Genomic DNA, 21510 nt, shown 5'->3' with positions numbered 1-21510 from the left:
ATATTAAGTAATTGCCTCCAATGTCATTACTGTGTTAAAATAATGCTATTTTGTAAGAAATTTTTTGCTGGAATAATTTCGACTATAGAGGTGACTACTGACCTGACTAAGGAATTTACTGTAGAATAATAAAACTACAACTGACTATTGTGTAGATTATTTTAAATATATGAAGTTCCTCTATATATAATAATAACTTTATAGTTATTTTTCTTCAACAATACTATCTTAATAATTTTTCTGAAAATTCCTACAACTATAATGAAATTAGTAGGAAAAATAACCAAAAAAATGTATATAATAAATTATAAAATTCAAAAATAATAATAACAAGGGATCAATCTTTTTATTTTTACACAAAGAAAAATAATGAACAATATTATAAAAAATCAAAATTCAATCAATACGATTTTAGCATAAATACGAGCATATTTTTGAAGAATAAATATTTTAAAATTCCAAACATTATTTGTAAAAGCATGTAATGAATTCTTTTGAAATTTTTCCTTTGAAATTAAACAATAGAAGAAAAAGTCCTGATCGTAAAAAAATATACATGTTTTTCAAAGACATAAAATAGTTGTAATTGGGGAAACATGTAGTTCTGGTTGTTATTGACCATTAACACTTGTTTGTCTTCCTTTTTCTGAATTAATTTATTAAAAATGTTTTTTTTTTGTAATTTGTTTTGTTCTTTATATGTTTTGTGTGTTTTTTGGGTGACGATTATTATGAGAATTATCAAATTTGTCAGGTGCAAGCGTTAATAGCTGACGAAGTAAGCGAACGAGTGAATGAGTGACGGACTGACTGATGGCGCCAACAGCTTGTTAATATGCCTTAAACGTTTAAACACTTACATGTTTTACACTATTTATAATTATTGAATTTATACATCACTATACACATTACAAATATTACATACATACGTATGTATGTATGTATGTAAGTTATAGTAAAAATGCCATACAAATACTAAACTACATAACCTAACACAATATTAATTAGTAATCGAATAGAAATAGAAAAATAAAAATTTTCATAATTTCCAATAATATTGTTCATGTTGTAGAGAATAATAAGTTAAATTAAATAAATTAAAGTGTAATTAGTATTAAACAAAAAGGAATCACATTGTCTACTTACCTTTTTGTAATATATCTAAATGTTCCCATAGTATGTCGCCGGTAAATGCTGGTGTTATGGCTAAAAATTTATCTTTTCCTAATTCAATTATATCACGTCCTTTCATTTTTAAAAACGGTTCATGATTCATAGAAACCAATGAAAATTCTTTTATTGCCCAATTTAGCCAATATATAACATGTTCTTCAGTCCATTGGCGGGGATCTACAAAATAGAAAAAAAAATTACAAAAAAAAAAAACATTAAATTTGTTTTGTTCAACTAAACAAACAATTAATTTTATCAAGTATTTAATAAAAAAAAAAACTTTATTATTATTGTTGCTTTATTATTGATATTTCAGTAATTTAATGATGTTTTCATGTTTTGTCATTGGAATTACTTATTAATATGACTTTAAATGTTGTTTTTAAACAGGAGGGGTGGATTATTGCTTTCTAGGCTTATTATCATACCCCTGCATAAATTTACACATACATATGTATGTGCATTCGTATGTATGATTTTAACTGCTGTATTGTATTGTGGGAATTTGTGTATTTTTTATATTTTCATATAAAATATGTATTTTTAATTACTACTCAAATACATAATTGCCTTAATGTATTAAAAGAATTTATATTTTTTAATAGTCTATTAAATAAGAATTTAATAAAGAAAAACAACAACTTGTTGATTATTTAATTTAAATTGTTTAAATGTTTAAAACACTAGAAATCAATTAGTGTTTAAATAAAATTTTTAATAAATGTTGTTAAACTAAGCCTAAGGATAGGGAAAATTAAAACTATATATATTTTTTTAAGAAATTTTTTAAATATATAAAGACATTTTTATACCAAAAGAACGATAATATTAATTTTATTATATTTAAATATAGTTCCCACAAAAATATATAAAATGTGTCCTTATTGGATACTATATTAGTTTTTAGACGCGAATTTAGTAAATTTGAAAATTTACTAAATTGAACCACGATTTCAACTAGCTTCCATAAGATGAGACTACTGTATTTTTTGCTGTTCAAGTTCTACATCAAAAATTACAAATTTTAAAGAAATTAAAAAAAAAAATAATTCGTTTTCTCAATTTTTAAGATTTTTAAAAATATGTTTTAAAAATAAACAAAATATATGCAAAAATATGCTCTAACAAATCGTTGACAAAATTCTTAAAATGGTCTGAAACGTGTAAATATCTTATCCATAATTCCACACGACGCACCACATATTTGGTTTCCCTGGTAATTACCAATCGTGATAATATTTTACATCTAGTGTTGGGCCTAGCCGACTATATAATACCCTGCTACACCATTAAAGGTGGGTCGAAAATAGCAGAAATAATTATAATAACTTTAAGTTTTTAGGGTGCCATAACATAACGTATTATTTTTTGCCTTATGAAAACCAATTTACCAAAGGTTTATATAGAACTAATATTGTATGGATAATTGATTTATAAGCCTTTCATATGGTTATGAATGAGGCGTTTTGCGGACCAGAAATACTCTAAAAAATTTTTAATTATAACCATAAAACTACAGGATATTAAATATCCATTTCGTTAAGATTAAAGAAACATTTATTTTAAACATATTGTACTGAGTTCAAAATTCTCTTTTCCTGGTATGCTTTTAATACTTTAAAAGAACATTGTTGCACCAATGACCCATTTTGTACAATTTCAAATTGATTTTCTTATTAAAATATTAATCAAAAATTGTACTTCTGACACAAAGTCAAAAGAACAACCGCCTCCGGGGAAAATTTTGTAAAAAAAAATTGGAAATGATTGCAACCAAATTAGCAATTTTATGTTTAATTTTTTTAAAATGATATAAAGATTATTCTATAGACTAGACACTAAGGTCTAGATATAGACTATTCTATTTTCTAATTTATTGACTAATTTTTTTTTTTTTTTTGAGTACTCTACTGTCTCGAGCCTAAGCTAATTAATAAATTGTATTGTCCATTGACTATTTTAAAATAAATCTTTATTAAATACATTTGTCCAATTCACAATCAATATCGTATGGTTGTAGTGTTGTATGTCATACATTGTTTTCAAATAACATTTTTTGAAATAAAAAACACACCAATAATAAAAAAATTACGACACACTACGATACAACAGTACAACACCGATTGTGAATTGGACATTTATTTCTAAAATTCCTTTTTAAAACTATAATTTTGTAAAATCTACTTGATTTTGTTTTATCCGCTAGGAAATAACTTTTAAACTTACCTTTGGTTATATTGCAGTTCTGTACCTCTTTTTCCCAGGAAGCAAAAGAGGCTTTTAGCACCTCGGCAACTTTTCGATTTGTACCAGGCGTTAAAGGAGGTATTTGTGTGGGAACATCTATAAAAGAGAAAAACAAAACACAAAACAATATTTTTATTAAATGCTTTTATCATATTATAATAGTTTTTTTTTTAATAATGATAACGAAAGATTTATAAGACCAACAAAAACAACTGCCTTATCCATAACAATTTATTAAAGGTTTATAAAATAAAATTTTAATGAAAATTTGTCTTAAGTATTCAAAAATTATTTGTTGAAAAATTCAATACAATTTAGAAAAAAAAGCTTTTTAGATTTGACTTACAAATTTTGTATAAAAATGCCACTTTAAAAACATTTTACTATAATTCATTACTTTTATTTCCCACATATTTTATTGTTTAACTTTTTTATTTTTAATTTATTCAATAACAATATTTTGCTATTTATAAATATATCTTGTATATACAGGTGAGTAAATGTTTGTATGTCTACATTCAATATTCAAAATAAATTAATTACCTTTTATAAAATAAAATAATTACCTTTTAGTTTGCCATTTGTTGTATATAATTGTTGTATTTTGTGTTTTTTTAAATTGAATTTATTAGTTGTAAAGCAAGAAAAATAATTATTATTGCCGGTGTTAAGTGTATTGCTGCAGGAATTATTGCTATTGCTGCCACTAGTATTGCTATTAGTGCTGGCAACATAATACGATTGTGGATAAGGATAACCAGTCATACGTAATGGTACACGTAAACGGGCATCCGTCCAATCGATCCATTCATTTGTCATAATTTTTTTAGAAGCGATGAGATAGAGTTGATCTCAATAAGCAGCAGATCACTTGTATAATGCTGTTTGTTTGAATGTTTTTTTCTATAGTTTTTATTGCAAAATTTTATTTTTAAGTTAAATATTGTTTTTATTTATATTAATTTAATATTCTTGTTTATATCATTTTTTTATTTTTATCTTAAAAGTTTTGTGGGTAATTATTTTCTTAAACTCTGCTTATAAACACTATTCAGAAAAAATATTTATTATGTTGTTATATTTGTACATATGTAGTTATATACTAAATGTTAAAACAAGTGTTTTTTTTTAGTTTTTAGTTATGTTAAAACAGATTTCTTTACAGTTTTTTAGACAAATTTAATTATGTATTTTTTTATTTTAAAATTTCATAAAATTTTATAACATAAAGACGTATTGAAATTCCTATTTTATTTAAATTAACAAATGTCCTTCTACACCATTATAAATATCCTTTCCTTTCTATCTATAAATCACCTTAAAGTATGCTTTACATTTCTTTCCCATAGTTTAAGTCCGCTTTTAATTGTTTAAGCTAGGTTTATGTCCTTGCTAGAAGGAATAATTTTAGGTTATGTTGATAATTAACTAGTTCATGAGATTAGTTCGGAGCTGTTCGTGAAATATGTTTAAAATTTATAAATGTTTATTACCGCATCTAAAATAATAAATTTGAAAAATTTACCAAAAGCTTAATTGGAATTATTGAAAAAGAAACAAACATTTTAAGAAATTTAAAATGACTCCGATGTAATCAATATTTTGAAAGATTATTTTTTGTTATGAAGTGAATTTGTGTTCCCTTAACCCCTTCACACACAAACTAAACCGCTGGACTTTTTATGGATTTGACTTCAACACACACCTTATTTTAACGTATATTGATGAAAAATGGAAAAGGTGTAGGATACGCAGGATGTATGACATTAAATTTTAAAAAGTAACGTATTTTTCTTTGGAAATAATCATTTACTGTAGCTATGAACTCAAAATAACGATCTAAATAGAGAAAAGTGTCATAATATAGAGTTAAAGGGAAATTGATTTAGGTGTGAGACGATCTCTGGTCTACCAGACTAGAACAAAAAAATATGCTAAAAAAATCCGAAATTCACAAATAAAATAGTATTTTCACCGAACTAACAAATAATCAGTGAAAATCGCATTTCAAATCCATCATCATTATTTAACTGTTTCTAACTTTGATGCCTTTGACACAAAGGCATCAAATTATAGATTCAATCATTGTCTATCTGCCTTTATAGGCTAATCAATCAAACAAAAACACCTAAATTTAAAACTATAAAATCTAAAACGTATGTAAACATATGATATAATCACCTAAATAAACCCCTTGAACTAAATCTTCAACCTCCCCCTTCTACAATCCAATTTATTTATTAGCAGGGCATGGGGTTAAAATACAAAACAAATTGACAACAATACACAAAAATAATGTTTACAAACAACCAAATGAATAAATAAATAATAAAAAAAACTCGTACGATAAATATAATTTAATTGAGCCATAATATTTTTGTATCACAATCAAAAAGATGTCTGTTCTGATGATGTGATGGTGATATTTTTGATGTTGATGTTCTTACTGGTGTAACAAATCAATTCCATTCATTGTTTAAACTTATTGACCTTCTCAATTGATTGTGAAATTGTATATAATAGAAGACCAACCGACCGACTGGCTGAATTACTTTGAATGGGTGAATGGTGAAAGAGGGTTATGACCCTTTCTACAAATTAATAGTATTTTATCATTTGATAAACATTAACAAAAAACAGCAGCAATCTACAAACATGGATGCAGGCTATGTGTTGTTGTATTTATTATTTTAATAATCTGAATTATTGTTATTATTACTACAACAATAATAAACAAGTGAGTTAACTATAAAAAAAATATTTATATGTATTTATGTATAGACATACGGACAGACATTTAGATATGGTAGATTCATAGTATGAATAGTATTTTTTCTTTAAGCATAAGAATAACAAGTGTTAATTTATAGCACGCGTTTTTTTCCTTCTTCTTTTTTTCATCCATAAACATATGCATGTAAAAGAGCATTAATGCTTGGAAAGAAAGCAGGCAAATAGGCGGACAGACAGACATACGGTTAAGGCGTCAGCCAAGGAACATAATGTGTACCAGCACTTGAAAGGGTGGATGTAATAGTTGGAATTGTGTATAAAGAAGAAAGTTTATGAATACTAAAGAAAAAGAAAGAAAAATGTCACACAAAACGGAATCACAGTGTGGGTGCAGTTCTTGATTTGTTTTTATTATTTTACAACAACAACTAATACCACTACTGCTTGCTGCTTATTAAAATTTCGAACAATTGTGACAGTCGGACAGACGGACAGACCTACTGCATAAAGAGTTCGGTTGGGTTCAAGCATTTAATTCAATTGAATTGATTTGAATATGTTGTTTTGTGTTTTCTGGGAGATTACACTGAACAAAAGATTTTTTTAACAACAATCAGTAGACTTTCTTATAAATTGTAATCATAAAATATCCAGTCTCTTTATAATAAAGTATGATAACAAGTGTATTTTTTCTTTTTTTTTTGAGATTTATTTATGGATTTCTTGTTAATTTTATGAAATATTTTATTTATTTTATAATATTTTTATTGTGAATTATTATTTGTTTTATTTTAATAGTATGTACTGCGTTAAAACACATGTTAGACATTTGCATTTATGGTTTTGTTTTAAATTCTAATCACAGGTGTTTAGCTAAAACACAAAAATGTATCTAAAAGATACATATGTATTATGTACATATATAAATACACAATATATTTCCATTTTCTTGTTTTGTTTTTTTTTAAATTTAAAAACATACACTAATACCCATACATAGAGTACACATATACACGCATTTTCTTGTATAGGTATGGTTATAGAACCTTTAAAATCACATTTGCATTTTCCAACACTTGCATTTAATTATTTTTATTATTATTTTTTCTTTCATTCTATCTTTTATACTTCTTAACTCTGTTATATACTTTTGTTTTTGTTTCTTTTTAATTCTTTCTTTAGTGTTTAATTTTATTATAATTTTTATTTTATTTCCGTTAGTTTTTATAAAACCAACCAAAAAAATCTCAAAATTTTAATAATATTTTTGTTGTTTAACAAATAATTTGTGTATATTGTTGTGTATCTATTGGATTCGTAAAATATGAACTGAATTGTGAGTAAAATAATGTTCGTAACGATCATCATAATATCCTAAAATACCAAAACACAAACACATTGTCACCGATACCGATACAATCACTCTCACTCACTTGTTCTCTCGCTCACTAGAGCTCATACTCATTCTTGCTCACGAGCACCTTCAATATACAACAAAACACCAAAACAATAATAACAACAAAGTATCAGAAAAGTATCTTTTACCGACACATAGATACTTTTAGCGAGAGTTATTTTTCAAATTAAATTTCTCTTAGTTTCCATAAGATTTAAAACGATTTTACTCTTTATATCTTAAAAATAAAGAAACACTTGAAATCAAAATTCATTCACAAAAACCTTACATTTTCAAATACACTTTAAGAAAGAAGAGAGTCGATTTTCTAAAAACAAAATTGTAAAAAAAAACATGATCAAAATTTGCAAAAGAGGTTTTTGTTTGAAAATTTTTTAAAGAGAGTCATTTTGCTGCTGCTACAGAGTTTTGCTGGCTAATCGGGGAAGACGTATAAAAATCACAAAAAACGACCAACTAAAACGGAAACGGCCATCATCATTGTCGACATTGTACAATATGTTGTTTATTTTATTTTTTTATATTTATTGTAAAAAAACTACACTACAAAATCTAAAAGAAATCATAATTCATAAAGAATAGCAGCAAAAATTGCACAACAAACTGTTAAATGATATTTTGATTATGGTTAAAAAAAGTGCAATCGAATACATGAATAAAGTGTGTAAAAAAATTGATCGGTTATTTACAGTGTGATCTCGATTTGTTGGCAGAAAACTGATCATGTTTGTTTAATTCTGGCTTAAGAGCAGTGATCTTCATCACAATCAATGCTTTAGATCATATTTTACCCAAATATCACAATACATGCTTTATTTTAGCTTTAAATTTATTATTGAATACAATTTTAGCATTTATTGCGTCTTATTTTAAAATCAATTTCAATTATTTATAGGCGGTAGTGAATTTTTTTTTGCAAATTACTTCATGTTATCAAAATATTTTACATATGTATGTATGTGCGTAGATAGACCAAATTCATTGAATTATTCCATTCATAATTTTTTTGGCACAATACATTTTATCTTATCTCAATTCGAAATTCCTACTTTATTGACCTAGTCTGTTTTGACTATAAACTAGAAAGTTTTTCATATCAGCCAAAAAATCGCTAATACAAGTATATAAAATACAAGAGGCATTATTTAAAGAAAAGTTATATTAAAATATACATACATATGTATGATAAGTTATCTACACACTTCTAAGTGTTTTATTTATAAAGTCCCATTGTGCTAGATTAACCTAGACCTACAGCAAAATTTTAAAAATTGCACTGTTTTTCACTCGAAAATTCTGGAATTAGTTTTCTAAACGGGCACGGGCAGGCTAACCAACTATTTATGTGGTGAAAGTTTTCAGAAGCTTTCAACCAATAACATCTTTTTTATACTAAAAAGCTCCAACATCCTGTCATCTTTTTTCTACTATATGTATAAATTGAAGATAGACAAGCTCTCTATAAAGAATTGCGGACACATATATTGTATAGCAAAGTTCTAGTAATAGAAATATCTCAATCCAAATACTAAAATTTTGCAAGCTTTTAAAGGTTAAAAGCTATAACACTTGAGCATTTCATAGCAATATTGTATGCTGCTGTTACCTTAATAAAACATTCCCCCCTATTGATGTGATTACAAACCGTAGAGAAAGTGTTGGCTTTAGTACCTTTAGTTTGGACGATAAACTAGTGCTGTAAAATGTGTTCTCGGCTTTTACTGGGAATGATTTTATATGAGATCGAACCAGAGAGCCATATAATATGGAACTACGGTAACCGATAGACAACAGTTCAGAGTAAGGTACACAAAGAGACAGTGGTGATACGTCTATTAACTCGAGGATTATTTTCATTTTGTTCTGACGTTTGCAAAAGCCAAAAATATTGGACCTACACGCACCTTAAAATATACCATTTGGGACAGAATTATTTTTTGAATTGTAATCTTCTTTTGACTCAAAAATGAAGAGGATTAAAAATGGTCGCTTCATATTTTCACCTAGACCCCACTAAACATCTGCAAAACTTAGTATTATAAAAATTTAAAATAATCACTGGTCTAGGTTATGATACCGACCATATCAACTATGACAAAAAAGGATTGCTATCATATTACAAACACAAACTCTACAGAGGCATGATTACGGACTATTCCTAGCAAAAACTTTCGTTGAAATTTAACTATTTGTTCATTTAATCCAAATGTGTTAAACATTCGCTTACAAAGAAGTACTTCAGTAAGTCATTCCGAAAAAACAGTTAGAAAGTGGTGTAAAGCTAAAAAATAAATTACCAATAGAGAATATGAGCTTGGGCATCGTGCGTGTAAGTCTAAAGTACTTGCATATCAGATTACATGTAAGTCATTACTTGAATAGTCAAATGTAATGCAGTAGTCATTGAAAGCAATACAAAAAACAAAACAATATTAAAAAAATACGACATAGTAAGATACCACTACACAACAACGATTGTGAATTGCACAATTGATTTGCGTTTACTGAAACACGCCGTAGTTTTCCTAAATCATTTTAAATCTTTAGAATTCATTAAAAATATTAAATGTAAAAATAATTTTCTTAAAGTATTATGCATACAAGAGGTCATATTTCGGAATTCCCCGATAAACAATCGTAATACACCAACTTATTAAAATACAGAAAATTAAAAAAAAAAAAATATTTCACAATGTGCATTTTTTCCCAAAATTCTTAAAATTATATCAAGATAAGTTTAAATAAGATACAAAGTGATAATAACAATTGTTTTTTTTAATTATTTTAAATAAAAGTCTCCATATAAAATCTAACAAATTTCAAGTCAGACTAATGAATAATTTATATGGATAATTAAAAATAATTGAAGCCTTTTTAAAACCAAGATTTTCATTTCAAATGACTTAAAAGTTGCTAGGCGCCATTATAAAAAAAAATATATAATAATTATTATAATTAACACCACAAAATCCCAAAATAAAAAAAGATTTTTAACAAAACATGAATTAAATACTAACAAAAGAAAAGAAGCCGAAAAAAATTAAATTCAACAAATCAAAGATGGTTAAATATTAAACACATCAAACAAAAATGAATGAATAGATTGTATGAATTAATGAATGAATGAATGAATGAATGAATGAATAAAAAAAAAACGTAAAGAAATATTATTACTGACAACATAATTATCTTAATATTTGTATCTTTTAGTTCATTTCAATTCTTTTTCATTCTTAACACTTTGTATTATTATTTTTTGTTGTGTTATTCTTTTTTTAAAGACTGAAAGTCAATTGATTTTTAAAATACAAAAACTAGGGACAAGACGAGTAAAGCGTGTAGATATACTTCAACATATAGATGTTTTGTAGGTTTAGTTTATTTTTTTTATTTAAAATGTTTTTGTTTTTAAGAAAAAATATGAAATTGTATGTGATGTTAATATTAATATTTAACACAGAGAACTCATTCATTCACAACAACAGCGGTCTTATACATTTCGACTTCTTCACGCTTATAATGCATTTTACTCACGCATCATCGTTTTGTTTTCTGATTACAATAACAAATTTGTTACTGCTGCTGCTACTGTTGTTGGTGTTGTTATTTGAAATGAATCAAAAAATATATATAATATTCTGTATTAAGTTAAGAAGTTTCATATTTTTTTTAAGATCTTTCACAATTTTACACTTATAAAAGCAAGATAATAAACATGGCAAAAAATAATAATAATAAAATAAATATAGATCACTATGGGTTGAGATAGATAACTGGTTACACCAATTTAAATGTAATAGTATATGTTGTGGAGTTTATGTTTGATTTTAAGATGAAGCAGTCTGTGGCATTCAAACTCATTATTTTAACACGGTTTTGTCATGAGAGGTAAGTACTCGCTTACAATAACTACTTACATAAGTATTCGTGTTCGTTAGTTTGTGTTGTGTCTTACTCACAACACCACTGCTTAGTTATTTTTTGTACGTCAGAAATGATCAGTCAAAAAAAAAACGAATATATACTATAAAAAGTCCCCTTTTTTAAGTTCTCATTTACTTGGGGTTCTACAAGCATATTCCAAAAATACCTTTAGAAAAACGAAAAAGTACTAATAAAAGCCCTTTAATTGGTCTTCTTTAGAAAATGTACCAAAAATAGCACTTTGAAAATCGAAAAAGTAACAAGAAGTTGTCATTTATATGCATTTACTCATACATATACAATTTTATATATCTAGGATCAATACTATATAATAATTAAAAAGGTACCAGTTAATTAACGGAAAAGTACCAAAAAGTCCTGTTGTTGAGTTCAATTTGGGGTTTAATTTTATAAACAAAAAGTCCCAACAAATCAACTGTTATAGGTTCTTATTAACGCTGGGCTCTACAAGCTTAATTACCTATGGCCAGGTCCAATAATATTAAATTGTCACGGATTTTTACTTATATCTTCGTTATCTATGGACCGATTTTGCTGATTTAAAATAGCAATCTTCTCGAAAGCATGTGAGATGGATTGAAGATTAGGATACCGCAGATATATGGGATCTTCTGAAAACTGATCTTTACATACACACAGACAAACAGACGGGCATGACTAAATCGGCAAACTTCTCATTAATATAAAAATAACTCATGATCATTACGTAGTGAATTTTATTTATCTTATCCCATTGTGCATATGAACAAGGTATTTTTCCTTCAAGACAGTTTAACTACTGTAGTTCATATGGAAAAAAGTATGAATGAAAAAAATCTTTATATTGCATGTTGTTCAATTATATTAGAGTTTAACGATAATGATGTTGTATGTACCAATGCAATATTTTAGTTTTTTATAACGCTCTTTCTCTCTATAACTAGTATTGTGGTCATTTCCTAATGGGACCACAAAATAATCAAAATGCATCAATGGAAAATCTTATAAACACTTACACGTAACATCAATTCATTGATTCATACATACATTCATTCAAGACATTTGTAAAGTGTTGTTGGTTTTGTTTTTTATTTTTTCTATGTATCTTTTAAGTTCATTCATAAAAATCTATCATGTTTCTTTTGGATGTCTATTTATACGAGTACAAGATACCTGTACAAATTATTTGATTTGATTTTTTTTCATTTACTATTTCTCAGATATTTCTAAAAACTTTTTACTGGAACTATTAAAAGGCTTTAATGTCTGTGTATGGGTTAAGACTATGATTGACCGTTTTACATTTGACTATAAAAAAGTATCTGAGGTTGTTATCATCATCTTCATTGTATCTATTAAATGGAATGAATATTTTTGAAGAACCAGCTTAAAACAAAAGAAGAGTTTCAATGAAATTCCCTCACAAATTAGTTATTTTTTATACATTTAATTTTTTTTCTTCCAAGACAAGACACAAGAACGAGTATAAACGGAAGCAACGGAAGCAGAAGCAACAACAGCAGCAACAATCTCAACATGGTTACATATATACAAAGAACAAGAACTCAGCTATAGATACATGGTTTATTGGGCATCAAGAGTATCTTATGGTTGAGAATGGATATCATCATCATCATCAACATCATCGACAACATACGTTCGGTATCATAAGTGCTGGTTATTTTTTTATAGTGAATTTTTTGTATACATTTTACTCTACTACTACTGTTGCTAAAGTGTATGTGTGTATAACGAAATATCGTGTAAAGGCAACATGAGAAATTCATTCATAAATTTTTTCGTACTATTTTTTCCTCTGTTAAGTTTTTTTTTGCTTTAAGTTGTTTGCCATTCAACACGATCACTTTATTTTATACATTTTTTTATTTTCAGTTATACAAAAAAAAAAAAAAAAACGAAAATAAAACAACTTTGCAGATACTCTTATTCTCTTAGCTTGCATAGTAGTTGTAGTGGTAATTTAACAATAATAACAATTTGTTTCTAGACATTTATTAAAAAGACTTGTCAGGAGTTAAAGAGAAGGTGGTGGGGCTGGGATTGTTAGTGTAGTATGTTGCCGAGTGTCAATTTATTTTATATGTGTTAGTTGCAGTTGTTGTTTCAATACTCAGTCCGTCGCTCGTTCATACACTTAGGTAATCTGAGTATAGCGTGTGTTTTACAAGTTCTTTCCATGTTTCAGTAGATACGATTTCATATATTGTAGGGATATAAATTTATTCTTATCAAAGGTACAAATTAGTCATCGTATTTTATTGTGCTTCTTAATTTCTTATTGTATATATATTGTATTTTTGAACAGCGATGTTAGACTAACAGCCGACAGCAACCGATAATATGGCAGGGTCGATTTCCAATGAAATTCAGAGAAAATTTTTTTGATATTGCTTATGTAAAAAACTTTATGTGGTAATATTGTCTCGATCGAACTTATACGAATTTTTCTTAAAATCCTAACGAATTTTGAAATTTTTTGAATAAAAACCTAATCATCGGTTACTTATAAAAATTAGTCTTAAATTCCTAATGAATTTTGAAATTTTTGAAAAAACTTAATCATCGGTTACATGAGGAACTAAGTAACTAACGAACTAAGTAGCTTACTAACTGACTATCTATCTATCTATCTATCTATCTATCTATCTATCTATCTATCTATCTATCTATCTATCTATCGCAACTTATTTGGCAAATGCATTTGAATTAAAAATGAATTGCAATTCACTTTTACCAAATTCATTTCAATTGATTCAAATTTCATTTAATTCTCCTTTCTGCGAAAGGAATTCATTCGAAATTAAGCCAATTCGTAAACGAATTAAAATCAGAAGTGAATGATTCATTTACAGCTATGCTATCTAACTAACTAAATAACTAATTATGTTAATAACTGCACAGAGGGAAAATAAATTTCACACGCATAGTACCAAATTAACACCAAATTGTTTATAATTTTTCAATAACATCCGTTGTCAATGTATATATACATACGTACGACAACGCTATATTATCAGATAACGCAACGTTGTCAAAATTTCAACAATTCGCTATCGAAATATAAATTCTATACACAGCCATTAGATCAATGTTAATAAACGTTACTGTAATATTGACAAAGGTTTATATCAATTTCGATATATTTTTATCGGTATCTCCCTTTGGGTAGTTTATGTAAGATTCATTATATGAAAACCATTTCTGTGCACATAATATTTGATATTTTTTAATAACTTCGAAATAAAAAAATATCATAAGAAAAGAAAACTATTCTTTACTTAAAAAATTCACATCTAGGCCTATTGCCAATCAAGATAAATGCAAAATATTCTATTAATATTTTTCCTATACATAATGACTTAATGTTGCCAATAATTAATAAACCCCATTATCAAACATTTTATATATATAGAATCTTTCTTATTCTAAACACAACTACTCTACAGGTTGTCTATAAGTTTAAATCACTGGCAGACGGCTGTCTATAATGACCATTAATGATACCACATATATATGTTTATATATTTTTTTATATTTTTCATTCAAATTTACAAACTTCCAACGAACTACACATGAGAGTTTACACAAGTAATCATAGAAAAAAAACTTAATTTATTGATGAAGCAAATATTAATGACCGGAAGTTATCTTTTTTTATTTATTAATGAAAAACTTCTTCATTATTATTGAAAAAACTAACAAATGTAATAAAAACAGTTATGTTATTTTGTTACCAACTATTTTACACGTAAAGTACTCGTTTATATAGATATTCTGTAAAATTGATATTTAAACAAATTTGAAGTACTTTTATTATTTAATTATTTGCACATAAATATAATAACAATTTGCAATATTTAGTATGTGGACTGGTTAAAGTACTTTAAACTTTTTTGTTTTATATTTTTGCAATCTAATCATTAAAAAAAACTATAACACAAAAATTATGAATGAAAATTATCAGATATTGTAGTAGAGAGAAGGTGTAATTTTAAACTTGTGATAAGTTGTTTAAATTACAGTAGAATTTAGTTAAAACGAAAAATCGTTAGTGTTAATGAAAAAAAAGAAATTTTCCCTGGTTCTGCTGTTTTGCATAATTAAAACTTTTTAAATATTAACTTTTTAACTAACATAACATAAAATTGAGTTTTTTAAACAATTTCGTTATAATTGAACAATGGTGTTTCTCTTTTATCTTATCGTTGCTTTTCTTCAACTGGAACTTTAAGGAGGTGTATATAAAATATTTAAAAATTTGGAAAAAAATATTTTTATGGAATATTTTCATTTTTTGTGTTCAAAAGTAATAAATGCGCATTTATTTGTTTATTTACTTACAAACGTTTATTTACAACAAAAGTAAACTAATTCTAAGAATTTACTTTTGCAAAAATAAATAAAATGTCGATGCAAGTTTATTGTGGTAAATTTATTGAACTTGAAAAAAATTGTTAAGGCAATGCAAAATTTTGAAATATGTAGTGTATTTTACCCATTTCAACGAAATTAAGTAAAGTAAAATCACTTTATTTAGAAATTAAATTATTAGGTGATTTTTTATACATACCTTAAACATGTTTTCATAAAATTGAAAAAAAAATCCATACATAATCATCTTAACATTTAAATAGAAACTCGATATTTTAGTCCAAAGAATAAAAACCCTATTGACACCTAATCAGACACAATGGCAGTTTCAACTAAAATTTTAGACAAAATTCCACGAATTTAAAATAATAATGTACTTAAAACTATAACACTCAAAGAAAAATAAATAAAATTAACACTTTAGCAATAAAAAAAATACCCAAATAAGCTTGTAAATACTAAGTTCTAAGAATTAAAAGTAAAAATATATATTTTGAATTTCCATTGAAACACAAGAACTTATACCAGCAACCTGTGTAAAGTTTTATTTATGCATACTCAACTGTAACATCAATAAAATAAAAATATAAATCATTATGAAAATAAGGAATTAAACTTAAAAAAATATCAATAAACTTTGCTGTTAAAAATGATAGCTACACAAGAAACTCAAGCGGGAAAACCACAATCTTGCTACAGATGAGAAAAAAGATTTAGAGTCACATTTATTGAATTTGACTTTTCAATGTTATTTAAATTTAATGCAAAACAATGACAAAATTAAAATTGTATAAAGGCAAGTCCTACAACAGATGCCCTACATCATATAATTATACTACAACTGAAGTAAAACTGAACGAAAACTAGAACTGAAATAAAACTGAACTAGAACTGAAGTAAAACTGAATTAGAACTGAACTAGAACTGAACTAGAACTGAACTAGAACTGAACTAGAACTGAACTAGAACTGAACTAGAACTGAACTAGAACTGAACTAGAACTGAACTAGAACTGAACTAGAACTGAACTAGAACTGAACTAGAACTGAACTAGAACTGAACTAGAACTGAACTAGAACTGAACTAGAACTGAACTAGAACTGAACTAGAACTGAACTAGAACTGAACTAGAACTGAACTAGAAGTAGAAGGACATTTGAGTGGCTCCTAGTTAAAATCATGGGACAAAACGTCACAAATTTTACCAAATTATTTTTTAAAATAATTATTATCTATCTATCAATTGGTATACTTTTAATTGGTTGCAGGACCAATAGTTTGTGCATTATAAACATCAGCATAAACACCTTGTAGTGATGTAGGGTACTAAAACAAAATATGAAATACAACAGCAGGTTGCTACAGTTCCATAATCACATCGAAGGGGAGATTATTTTTATTTTTTTGTTACTCTACAGTAGGTAAAGTTTAAATTGAAGTGATACAAATAAAACTAAAACTTCAGCTGAAACAGCAACAGGCTAAACACACACGAAAACTATGACACTCATGTAAACAAATACAAATTAATGCAACAAACGTTTACTTCCAGGGGTAACCGAGAAGTCACCACATTTAGCCAAAAGAAAAACAAACAAAATAACAAAAAAGTCAAACACTCTACGCCATCCAGTCAAATCAAATGGACAAAAAATGTTGCAAACATACTCATATTTACTATGTACAACCAGAAACTACCAGAGTTTATTCTGATACGTAAAGTCAAATCGCTTTGATTGGTATGAATTATATGTATGTATTTTATACGTGTATTTTTTCGTTAATATGTGCAATATTTGTTGTGTTTGTATGTTTTTTCTTACACCGGAAATATAAAATTACACACTCAACACTTGAAATGTGTGTATGTATGTTTATGAACCTCTAACAAACACATCAGCTGTAGTTGTTTTATTATTTTTTGTTTAAATTTATATTTTTTCGTAAATTGTATAAAAAATAAGCAATAAAATGAATACATATGTACATATATTAGCATATAAAAGACAGTGAGTGATTCTGAACAAAAAATAGTACCAAAAAAGATTTTAACCAAGTTGGCAAAATTTTAGTTTTCAAAGAATTTACTTTTGAAAAAAAAAATAAGAAAACAATTTGCAAACGAATAAGATAAATAAAATAGTGTTAATTAAGTTTTCCAAATCATTTAATTTTAGCTAAAACTAAGTTTTACCGGTCCTTAACCCTAAAATAACTACATATTTTTATTTTATTTTTCCCCATTATATGATGGTCCCAATTACCAATGGTTTTAACACTGAAAATTTTTAAATGTTTCAAAACAGTCCCACGTAAAGTTCAAAAGTTTGATGAAAAAATTGTCTATAAATTAACTGAAGCCTAAATTAAAAACTTAGATATAATTGTCTCACAATTTAAAAAATAATGCACTACTGGGAATCCCTGAAATTTTACAACCCTTTGTTACCAATTTCAAGATCAATTTCCTTTAGAATAGCTACATCACGATTAAAGTTATAATTTTTAATCTTTAAGTATCTATAAGTACATTTAAACACTTAAAATAAATGATTCATTTATAAAACAGACTTTAAGTTTAAATTTCCCAGTCCAGTAGTAATATTGTTTTGTCAAAATAGAAATTTTAATGCTTTAATTTACGAAGTTGGCTAAAAAGGAAAATTTGCTACGTTGTGAAAACATTAGTAGAAGGAATGTAAATAGCGTTCTATGAGAGTGATTAAAAATGAACTAGAACTTTACAGGAATTGAACTATAACTGAGCAGGAACTGAACTAGAACTGAACTAGAAGTGAACTAAAACTGAACTAGAACAGAACTAGAACTGAACTAGAACTGAACTAGAACTGAACTAGAACTGAACTAGAACTGAACTAGAACTGAACTAGAACTGAACTAGAACTGAACTAGAACTGAACTAGAACTGAAATAGAACTGAACTAGAACTGAACCAGAACTGAACTAGAACTGAACTAGAACTGAACTAGAACTGAACTAGAACTGAACTAGAACTGAACTAGAACAGAACTAGAACCGAATTAGAACATTTATCACGAAACTGAAAGGTACATATAAAGTGTATAGAGGTTGGATGAACCATTTTTGTGCCAAAACAAACCACTGTTCGTGGCACAGTGCACAACAAAAACTCATACATCAATATAGTTATTGAAAATTATGTTGCATGCTGCATTTCCTACATGTCGCTTGTAATTCAAATTATTAAACTGCATATGAAGTTTTTTTTTTTGTTTTCGAGGTGCAACAGGCAAATACGCATACACACACGCACACATATACAACTAATTACATATGTGCAACATTTACCGTATATTAAGCAACAGAATAATATAAATGATTGTATTGCAGTTGTAGCACTGTTACACTTGCTGCAGTCATTGAAATTATTTAAACACTACATTTCGAAAATATATTGAATATAAAAAAGGGGGATGTATTACGTACATACATACTCATTCATAAATACTTTTTTAACATAAACACAATTTTAACAATTACTTGAGGTTGTTCCTTTTTTCCCCCTTCAAAAAATTTTTTTGCTTGTAAGTCTGTGGTGATTGATTTCATGTGTGTATTCGTGATGCACATTAAAATTAAATGTGTGACACTATTAAAGTATTTATGACATTTTGAAATATTAATTGATATATAATTGAATACTTGTAGAAAATGTAATAATTTTTGTATTTATGACTGCCACTGACAGTAAGAGTAATAATAAGAAAAAAATAATTGTACACCTGCCAATAAGTAATTTGAGATGAACATTGATTTTTTTGGAAAATAAGAAAGAAACATCTTTTTTTTAAATTCTCATAGGAAAAGAAATTTTAAACTTATGAGTATTTAAAGATGTATTTTTTTAATGCCGAAAACGTTAGTAATGAACCGTGGCAGCTAGAAATTTTATATTGAAGATAAGATGAAAATAAATTAACAACTTATAATATCCAATGTAATGTTATGAGCAGAAAAGTAAGCAGATCGTAATGCAGGGGTATATGATAAACTTCGCAGCTAGAAACTGTAATCAATTGCAAATCAAAAATGTTTTATTAAAGTTGCATTTGGGCATATATTTTGTTTTTATGTCTGACAGTATTATGGAAAAGTAAGTATGTAGGAAAAGTAAGTGAATTGTCACTAATTAAAAAAGCCAATCACTGTGACTAAAAATCAAATATATATTTTTCAAAGTTTTTTTTTCTAAAATTTCTTTTCAATATCTTTCTTGTAGTTTATTTTAGCAAATATTTGGACGTATTTTCAAAAAAAAAAACATTAATAATGACTTCTACGAAATAATTTTCGACTTAAATTTACACTTTAGTGCCACCCATCTTGTTGAAAAAAACCATGTTGACATGAAAATTTGAAGAAAAATAAAAAGACGCAAATTTTAAAAGAAAAAAAATTATGTAATGCACGTAGCAATGACATGTTTATGACAAAGCATCCGTTACAAGACGTGCTAATTTTTTTTGGGGATGCAACTTAAATAAAAAATCAACCTTTAAAAAATTCACTTAAAAATTTCGGAACAAAATTTTTTTGTGATAATGTAACAAAAATAGAAAATAAAAACTAAATTAAAACAAAATCATCACGTTGTACTAGAGAGGCATAATTAACACATGTTTTTTGATTAAAAACAAGTAGTAAAAAAACAACCAATAGTTTTTTTTTTCGGTTGTACAGAATCTTATATACTCTTCACCATAGCATTTTTAAATTTTTTTCTAATTATTATTTTCTTATTAAATTTTTTACAAAAAAAAGCTTTTTATTCATTTCATTTTTACAAAAACACATACCGAACATTGTTATTCTTGATTTCTTGCAAAAAATCTAATTTTTGACAAAAATTCGTCTCGGATTATGCCAATCCTAAATAGGAAACTTCCTGATCTCAAAGATAAATGAAATCTTCACTAAATTTCAGATTTCATACATAAACGAAATGTTAGACCACCATCGTCATACAATTCTTTGTGTACATAAGTAATTTCATGGGTAGTTTTGTGTTAGTTCCATTAGACGATCACAAAGATGTAATATGTAAGTAAACAAAATCTAAAGTTTTTGCTGGGTACATTTATTTATATAACAGAACTAAATTAATTTGAATACTATGTGTAGGACTTTATAAATTAATTTATATTTCCACTCTATGCAAAGCAAATCCTACAGCAATTAACACATTAATGTCGAAGTAAAACAATTGATTGTTAAAGCAAAAATAAATTCTTTAGAATTAAAAAAAATTCTCACGCCTTTTTTTGACATCATGTGTTTGTGAAGAGAAAAAATAAAGAAAACCAAAATATTTCTTTCACATTTTTTTGTGATTTCAATAGATTTCAATCATTATGCTTCTTACACATATGAATGTCTTTAGTATGAACGTAATACTGATCTTGATGATCACATTGTCTAAACATACATAAATGAATAAATACACAGATTTACTTACACATGTCTGTATCTGCAAATATTTTAAAAGCAACATCAGTTAAATTCCAACTCCAACAACAATAACAAATATCTACTCAAATTACCGAAGAAAAAGCAAAAAAATGGTCTTTCTGAGACAATCTATA

General features: G+C 26.6%; 1 protein-coding gene across 2 annotated transcripts in view; it reads right to left on the bottom strand.

Annotated features, from left to right (window-relative positions):
• Positions 1-1080: 1080 nt before the first annotated feature.
• Positions 1081-21510, bottom strand: part of LOC124419303 (ETS-like protein pointed) — a 97262-nt gene continuing 76832 nt past the window's right edge. The window contains exons 5-6 of one of the 2 annotated variants that reach the window (XM_046948014.1): positions 3400-3516; positions 1081-1350 (exon numbers count right to left, since the gene is read on the bottom strand). In XM_046948014.1, coding sequence (XP_046803970.1) covers positions 1139-1350; positions 3400-3516 — 329 coding nt within the window. In that variant the 3' untranslated portion in view covers positions 1081-1138. The remainder of the gene's footprint in view (positions 1351-3399; positions 3517-21510) is intronic. The other variant, XM_046948013.1, reaches the window with a different exon arrangement.

The sequence above is a fragment of the Lucilia cuprina genome, chromosome 4 (genome assembly GCF_022045245.1).
Source record: "Lucilia cuprina isolate Lc7/37 chromosome 4, ASM2204524v1, whole genome shotgun sequence".
Taxonomy (NCBI): domain Eukaryota; kingdom Metazoa; phylum Arthropoda; class Insecta; order Diptera; family Calliphoridae; genus Lucilia; species Lucilia cuprina.
Note: the sequence above shows the minus strand (reverse complement) of the source record. Positions and strands in the feature narration are given on the sequence as shown.